The following is an 8918-nucleotide window of genomic DNA, read 5'->3' on the forward strand; positions in this document are numbered from 1 at the left end:
GTTGTTCTAATAGTCGACTAGTGCATCTTGTGGGTAGTTGCATCGTAGTCTAGTTGCCTTTTCGTAAATCTCTCATTAGACTTTAAGAGTTGAATACTTATACTTAGAGAACATTAACATGCGGAAGGACTAGGAGTGGAAAGAATCACTCTACTCCACTATATCTCATAGGATTGAGAATAGAATTCTTTGATAAACATAGGCACATAAGATAGTGTGTAGTTTTACTTTCGTATAGAGTTTCATCGCTTTATTTCGTAGGTAAGACTATTCAATTTTACGTTTATCAGTTTATACAAACGGCTGACAGTTCAAGGACATTAATTGAAATCTACTGATCGACCAATTAAATCCGATCGTCTTTCACTAAGGCAAGTTCAAGGCCTCCCATGCTACTTGACCTGATACGGTATCTTTTCATTTGTAAAAGAACAGAAATTCGATGTTTATGCTAGAAGAAGCCAAATCTTCATTTATGTGGGGGATTGTTAGAAAAATAGATTTGTACAAATCCATTAAGATATAAATTAAGTTCATTAGTTGAACTAAAGGTTTGTTCACGATATATTTGTTATATCAATTTGATTTTCTTGTTTACTTAACAATAAGTATATTTTTGGAATAAGTTTCCTACAATATATATACATATATGCATGTGTTGTGGTGATGATGATAATTGGTATAGGTATTGCCCCTATGCATATATACCATGCCCAAATGGTTGTGATGGTGTTAGAGAGTTGAAAAAGTTCGCGAACCTTGAAGGAAAATGTCTTGATCTATTGAAGTGTTTAGTGTGTGGAAAATGTGAGTGGTTGGGTGCTGTAATGGAAAAGGTTAAGAGTGGTTAATCATTTTATTTTCTATGACTATGTAACGTAATTTTTTTTTTAATATGAATAATTTTTTTTTTTTATAAACATGTGTTAGTTTAAATTAAAATATATATATATATATATATATATATATATATATATATATATATATATATATATATATATATATATATATATAATAGAAATTGATTAACATTGTTTATTAATGATTAAGAATAAACATGCATCTACGAAATTAAATTAAATTAGAACAATCAACGTTGGTCACCTTTAATGCTCCATAGATGCTCAACAAGGTCATTTTTAAGTCTATCATGCATAGTCTTTGATTGAACTCGTAGAGTCCCCTCAATATAGTGTTCCCGAGTAGGTGGGATTTGTGGTTGCCCTTCTGGATCAGGAATGTACCTCCTCATTTCATAATTTTTATTCTTAGCTCCGATTATCATATTGTGCAATATGATACATGCTCTCATAACAGTACCCATTGTCTCCACATGTCATAATTTGCAAGCTTTTGCCAAAATCCTAAATTTAGATTGCAAAACCCCAAAAGCTCTTTCAATATCTTTCCTTGCAGCTTCTTGCATCGTTGCGAACCACTTCGTCTTTAGAGCATTAGGTTTTGAAATTGTTTGTATAAATGCCGCATAGTCAGGATAGATACCATCAACTAAATAATAACCCATATTATAGTTATGCTGATTTACATCAAAATAAGCAGGTGGAGAAATACCATTGATCACGTGCTCAAATACCGGCGAGTTGTCCAACATGTTGATGTCATTATGTGACCCTGGCATCCTAAAGAAAAAATGCTATATCCACAGGTCTTCGGTTGCAACAGCTTCGAGAATAATAGATGGTTTTCCAGAACGACCACTGTAAGCACCTTGCCATCCAGTTGGACAATTATGTCATTCCCAATGTATGCAATCAATGTTTCCCAACATACCGACCATCCATGCATGACAGAATGTGTAAGCAAGCGTTCTGTATCTGCAATATTTGGTCTTCGCAAATAGACTGAACCGTACAATTTGATAATTGCATCACAAAAATGCCTCAACACCTAGTTTCCAGTTTGATCGAAAATTTATAATTGATCATCAATTTGATCAGCCACCGTACCATAACCAATAATACACAAAGCTGTAGCCACCTTGATAAGAGGATCTATACCAGGTTTACCAGCATTGTTAAATTAAGGCTGAAAGTACTTAAAATGAGTCTGACTATCGTTGAAGATATGAAGGAATAAAGATTTTTTTAATACAAAAATGCCATTTGAAATCCTTTTTCGGAAAAATAGGACGATCGACGAAGTAGTTGGCCTTCAAGATTTCCAAAATCAAAGCATAGTTTCTATGTTTCACTTTTCGACCTTTCTTTGAACCACCATGTGGTGCCTTCAGATGATGTACTTGTGCTTGTGCAAGTACAGCCAAATGGTGCTTCATAAGGGGAATGACGTTAACAAATTATTCATCAAGACTATCTGCTGAGTCTTCTGCTGGAAAAGATGAAGAAGAAGACGACAATGAAGATGAAGATTGAAGGGAAAAAATTTCATACACTTCATGATCCATTTTTTGGTAATGTGTGTGTGTTGTTTGTTGAGGATTGATGTGAAATAGTTGAATTTTTTTATAAGAATGTTTGAGTTGAGTGTATGTAAAATGAAAAAGAAGATGAGTGTAAATATATGGATGTAGAATTCCAACTGTTTTTTGCCATTTTTTTTTCCGTTGAAGCACGCGACATTAGGAGTGGCGGGTGACAATACCACTGGCGCGTGTAAAAAAAAAATTGTGGCGACATTACCACTGTCGCACCGCATCCGCATCCGAAATGCCAAATTTGCGAACAAGAATGCAGCTGGACAAATAATACAACTGAATTTGCTTCCATCTAGAGTTAGAATTCCGATAAATTCCGAGTTTTAGAAGCAAATTTGAAGAATTTGGGAGGTGATACTACCATCTAGAGATATGCTCTAAGGTATATATTCTCTTAGCGGTTACTCCTCTTTGAAAAAAATCTCCCTCCCTTTTAATGGCGGGAAATAACAGATCTGCATTTCATTTCCCGCTAAAATAAATCCGCCAATATATTCCCTCTTGTTTTCCCTAACATCCAACCGCCCATTACAAACAACTCAACAATTCTCCAAAATCCCTAAAAAAAAAAGATGCCGAGTTTAATAGAAACTGAAAAGAAATGTAACCAGATTCATTCCTCTCCATTAAAAAAAAGATTAAGATCTAGTTCCACACCAGAATCTTCAATAACTACTCCTTCAAAACTAGATTCTTCTCCTGAGAAATGGAAGTCGCCTCGTAAATGTATTCATAGTAGCCCCAATAGCCCAAATGGGAAATTCAATGTGAGTCATTTATTTATTTATTCATTTTATACTAATTTAATTTTATCCGATCGCTTTCGTTAATAAAAATTAATTTATCTAATTTCAGCGGGTTTGTAATGGGTCAGAGATTAGACTGGTTAAATCGCCACGTAAAAGATTAATAGATTGTTTTCCTCAAAAGCCTAAATGGAATCCCAAAGGTAAGTCTCTTTTAATTTATGTGAATCTTCAATTTGGGTTTCAATTTATATTGATTGGGATGTTTTTTTTATAGATACGGCGCAAATGAGTAGTGTGAAGGAGGCGTTGCACGTGTCTAAGACCCCGTCTGCAATTGTGTGTAGGGAGGAGGAGCAGAAAAGGGTGTTGGAGTTTTGTAAGGGTTGTATACAAGAGGGGAGAGCAAGTAGTTTATATGTATGTGGGTGTCCGGGTACTGGAAAGACAATGTCGATGGAGAAAGTGAAACAGAACTTGCTTGACTGGGTTAAAGAGGTAATTATAATGAGAATTGGTTTGATTCAATTGATATTTATTACATTTAGTCATTAGTCTTTAGCCCTATAATGTTTTGCTGATTGGAAGAACAGGCAGGACATGAACAACCCAATATATTGGCTGTAAATTGTACTTCTACTGGAAAGACAAATGAGATATTTAACAAGGTACTAAACTTAATAACTATTTGTTCCTGTATATGGACATCCAAATACCATGTATGGTAATGTGGGTTTGATCTTGTGTGCAGATACTTGAAGTATACCAACCAGGAAAGAGAGTTAATGGCGCTTCATCGGCTCTTCAACATCTTCAAAAGTTATTCTCTCAGAAAAAACAGGCATCTAATGGGAAGATGATGTAAGAAACAGAATTCACTGTTGTACTTCCTCTGCTGATTTTCTAAACTTGTTGCTTATGTCCCATTATGCGGAAATTTGCTTCTTGTGACAGGCTAATATTTGCAGATGAGTTGGATTATTTGATTACAAAAGATTGGGCCGTGCTTCATGATCTTTTCATGCTAACAAGTTACCCATTCTCTAGATGTATATTAATAGGTATGAACTAAAATTAAATTTTTATATACTCGTTCTTGAAAGTTTTCGAGGAAATCTAGTTTACTTATTTACTATTCTTTTATTTCCAGGGATAGCAAATGCACTGGACTTAGCTGATCGCTTTCTGCCTAAACTTCAAGCATTGAATTGTAAGCCTGCTACTCTGCCTTCATCAATCAAATTTGTACTCATTACCTGGTCTTATCCTTGCACTAATCATGGACTACATACTCAAAAATTGGCATTCAAACACCCTATTTTAACTTACAAAGTATTTGAGCTCTTTGTCTAAAATTCTCCATTGATTGCCACTAACGAAAACTTAAGTTTGATAGTATCATAGTAGTTTCCCGAACAATACACTATTATAGATCTTTTCTTAAAACAATTCAGGCCATATATTTAGTCGATGCCCTCTTAGTTGACTCAATTAAGATGGAAATATAAATTTTTCTCACTCAGTGGGACAATGCATGTTGTATAATGTTTTCTGTGCAATTTGTCACTGTCTTTTTTGTACTCAATATTTTGTTTTCAGAAAGCTTCTCTAAGAATAATTTTTATTTGTTCTAATGCCAGGCAAACCTGTGGTAGTTACTTTTCGAGCCTACTCTAAAGATCAAATCCTCAGGATTCTCCAGCAAAGGCTTACGGTAGTTATCAATACCCTTACTTTTTTTTTTGTAATATCTGTAGAGTTTAGAGTATCATTTGTGAATTCGAGCAGTATATCTCTGTTTACAATTATAGAAAAACTTTGTTACATGGGGTCATTGCATAAATTATTGAGGCTAATGGTAGTTCTTGAACCCCATCCAACATCCTGTTATACAAGTATATAGTCGTGGTATTTCAGGATTAAATAAGGGTAATGATACTACAGTATCACCCCAGCCTTTCATCTTTTAACTATAAAGTATCGCTTGTGAAGTAAAGCAGTACTTTTTTCTGTTTTTATTTGGATAATTTCTTTACTCTTATCTTTGCTCCTAAAACTACACTATATCTGCTTCTAAGCACCAGTCATTAACATGACAGATACAAGGAAGTGTAGTGATCCTTTATGAAGATCTAGGATACTCCACCTGAACCTATTGAAGTTGTTAATAGATATCTTCTATGGGATGCTTTCAGCTCCATTGCTCTAAAAAAGTTAAATCTTTCAGCACTAAGAATAGAAGAGGCTGTGATGAATTTGATGTGCATTGTGAACAGCCTTCATATAAGAAACATGAAAACTTCTAAGAGAAATCCATTGCAAGTTCCTTGGATAGAGAACTCTAACCTTTCCCTTGAATTAGAGAACTATATGTTGTTCTCTTACCATATGCAGTAACTAACAAGACATGATAAAGATTTAAAGTAAGAAAAAAGAAACTTATCAGCTTTATCATAACTGAAGTTTGTGCTGTCTTGATAGGCTCTTCCTTTTGATGTCTTCCATCCCCAAGCATTGGAGTTATGTGCCAGAGTGAGTCTTTTACCTTCTTACAGTTAATTTTCTTCATCACTTTCATATAACTTTATTCATTATGGCATTGATGAAAGAGGTAGATGATATGGTCTTTAAAAGTAGTTGTAAAACACAAACAAGAAAGTGCACTCCTTTATTTTACCTTCACATATTACTTGTTATAGGTCTAGGAATTAGAAAGTCATCCTGAGGTAGCTTCCCATCCTCAAATCTGAAATGTCTATCCCAAATCATTGTAAATAGTTACAAAGACCATCAGATGTAGTCTGATGGTTTTTGTCATCGTAGATGGTTCAAATAAGGATGTTTGACTGGTTCTCCTTGTGGTAGTTTATTTCCCACTACTTAACATCATGGTCTATACGGTTTATTACTTTATTATGAAGATGGAAGAAGCTATCTTATTCTTCCTGTAACTTTTCTTTTTCTCTTGGCATTGCATTTTCTTTTTAATCCAATATATGTAACTTGTTCACTGATGATATATTTAAAGTTCTACTTTCCACTTGAAGCAAATTATAACAAGTCACAAATATTACAGAAAGTTGCAGCTGCATCTGGAGATATGAGGAAAGCCCTCTGCGTTTGCAGGTCAGTATCATTATGGTTGTGGAGGGTTTGCTTGTTGCAGCATACACTAGTTTTCATGATTTTGTTTTTCATTCTCAAATTGTTGATCTAGTGCATAATCATGCTTTCATGAAGCAAAGCTTGTAAACATATTAGTCTTTTTGTGTTTGAAATATCAAATATCTTTAAGTCCTTAATATTAAATAAGAAAAAGTGTTAAGAACTATTGATTAATCACAATGGGAACAAGTCACAGTCTATTACAAGATCTGCATTGAAGAAACAAGCTATCAGCATCTGTTTCCTTGTCCTAGAAGAAAAATATTTCTGTGGTGATTGTCTTTTTTTTCGTTATTTGTTTTTTCTGTAGGGAACTAAAACCAATAAATTATTTGAAATTTTCAAGTCTACATTTTTCCCCCCTCAATGAATGCATATTTACACCACTACATTCTGTTCATTGCAGGAGTGCTATTGAGATGGTAGAGGCAGATTTAAGAGATTCTAGCAGCACAATGAATCTGTCACAACCAGGGAATGCATCATCGGATCTATTTAAAGCTCCTTTAACTGACTGCTTGCTTAAGCAGGAAACTAACATTGTAATCACTTTTAACAGAACATTGTTAAGTCCAAGTTCAGTGCATAATTATCCAAAGTAGTCATCCTTCTCCTTTTCTGACTGAAGGTTTTGACTTCATTTGCAGGTAAGGGTTGACCATATGACTTTAGCTTTGTCAAGGACGTTTAAATCGACTATAGTGGATACCATACAGTCACTGCCTCAACATCAACAGGTCGGTTCTGCTTAGTTTCCATCTAGTTATAACTGTGTCATACACTATATCTATTGTTTTCATCAGGTCAACTAAAATGTAATTGCAAAACCTAAATTCTACACATTTATAGCCCCTCGTAATTATATCCTTGCAACTTAAGTTCACTTGTAAAATTTATTAGCCTGGAAAAACTTGTAACCAAGTTCTTGCTCATCTTAAACCTGTAAAGAAACAAACTTCTATATTATAAAAGGAATTCAGTTTTGCCCAGTTTTTAGGTGTCAAATACTCATTGATGGTTTCATGGTTACTGGTAACTGGTACACTGGATTTTTTTAATTAGCCCTTCCTGTGCTTTCACATTATAACATTCAGGTTTTGTTTGTGAGTTACTCATGCACTTGTCACTGCAGATCGTACTTTGTTCTATGGTGAAGCTTTTCCGTGGAACTAAGAAGGATACTACTGTTGGAGAGGTGTGTTCTCTTTCCTTAGATTCATTTTTAGAGTTTGAAGTGGCCATTAAGATACTCATTGCGTATTTTTGATGCAGCTGAATAGATCTTACATTGACTTGAGCAAATCAGCACAAATTCCTCCCGCCGGCTTCCTGGAATTTTCAAATATGTGTAGAGTGCTCAGTGACCAGGTGCTTGGAACACCACTGAACCTAATGATTTTTCTCATCTTCTAAAAACACCGATATTCGTACTGCAATCAGATTCAATTTGTGTGCATGACTCAATTATATAGTCATGTCGTGCCTTATCGAGTTGGGTGCTACCCTATATTACAAGAGAAAACTAACAAATCCCAGGCTGTTTGGTATGCAGGGAATTTTCAAAATGGGCCAATCTCGGGATGATAGATCAAAAAGAGTAACACTAAAAGTTGATGAATCAGACATCATGTTTGCTTTGCAGGTACGCACCAAAGTATTTCCAAGGCATCTTATGCTCCAATTATCAATCCCTTTATAGAAGTGAAACATTTTTTTTTATATATTTTTGGGAAATTCCTTTGGCTTTACAGGCAATTAGATTTTTTCGGAACTGTCTCCAGTAACCAGGAAGTTTCTTCTTGAGCTGGATACGGTGGCTATTTGTTGCAATGTAGGCCATTACTTTCTACAATTTTTTTGGACTCACTAAGCGAGATGAGCTCTTATTGTGGAAGACAGTTAAATAGCTCACCTGAGCTTAGTGACCAACTATTGCAGCATTCAGCTAAGGACCTCAAGGTATTTAAGGAATAATAAGGAACTACTGAAGAATTTCTAGAAGGATGAAATACACCGATATTTTCACATATAGATTCATTAATAAACAATAGTGTTGTCAAATTACTAAAAAAAGAATGAAAAGTGAAATAAAGTTGTATTGTTGTATTGTTGTATTGTTTAGATTTACTTCTGTTTTCACAACTCCTGTAATACAAAATGCCTAAAGCTCCCATGTAGTGAATTATGAAAGTCATGCCTCTACCTCAAGGGTCTTTCATGGATAAATTGTAAATTTGTAAGTGTGCTTAAGACCTATTAAATCAGGTCTTTAGGTACATTATTCATTTGTTTTTTATTGAAGAACTTGAGTGGAAATTACGACAGGACCTCAAGTATCAATACCTTTATACCTGAAAGTATATATGTTGTAGTTAGTAAGTTTTCAGGTTCTTCTGAAGCTGTTGCTTTTACATGGTCGACACCAGTATCTGTATAAATAGGATTCGCGGAACAATTATATCTATCTTGAGAAATTCCTTGAAGAGCACACCACGAATCTGTCTCTTCTCTACTTCATCCACTGTTGAACGCTCGAGATATATCTACTGATC

The 8918-nt window shown here is 34.6% G+C and overlaps 1 protein-coding gene across 1 annotated transcript; it reads left to right on the top strand.

Moving 5' to 3' along the window:
* Positions 1–2899: 2899 nt before the first annotated feature.
* On the top strand, positions 2900–8690 carry LOC147489538 (DNA replication factor CDC6B-like). Its single transcript, XM_086571054.1, has 16 exons — positions 2900–3222; positions 3311–3404; positions 3479–3699; positions 3795–3869; positions 3953–4062; positions 4156–4262; positions 4352–4411; positions 4842–4915; positions 5683–5733; positions 6278–6327; positions 6773–6908; positions 7014–7103; positions 7499–7561; positions 7639–7734; positions 7919–8008; positions 8118–8690. The coding sequence occupies exons 1-16, from the start codon at positions 3028–3030 to the stop codon at positions 8148–8150; spliced, it is 1545 nt and encodes a 514-aa protein (XP_086427180.1). The 5' UTR covers positions 2900–3027; the 3' UTR covers positions 8151–8690.
* Positions 8691–8918: the final 228 nt, after the last annotated feature.

The sequence above is a fragment of the Coptis chinensis genome, chromosome 7 (assembly GCF_015680905.1).
Source record: "Coptis chinensis isolate HL-2020 chromosome 7, ASM1568090v1, whole genome shotgun sequence".
In the NCBI taxonomy this organism is placed as follows: Eukaryota; Viridiplantae; Streptophyta; class Magnoliopsida; order Ranunculales; family Ranunculaceae; genus Coptis; species Coptis chinensis.

Bases quoted from the DNA above. Each gene is read 5' to 3' on its own strand.
- LOC147489538 (XM_086571054.1), top strand. From the start codon at position 3,028: ATGCCGAGTTTAATAGAAACTGAAAAGAAATGTAACCAGATTCATTCC. The intron at 4,063-4,155 runs GTAAGAAACAGA...TTCTTGTGACAG, and splicing joins GCATCTAATGGGAAGATGAT to GCTAATATTTGCAGATGAGT. The intron at 8,009-8,117 runs GTACGCACCAAA...TTGGCTTTACAG, and splicing joins ACATCATGTTTGCTTTGCAG to GCAATTAGATTTTTTCGGAA.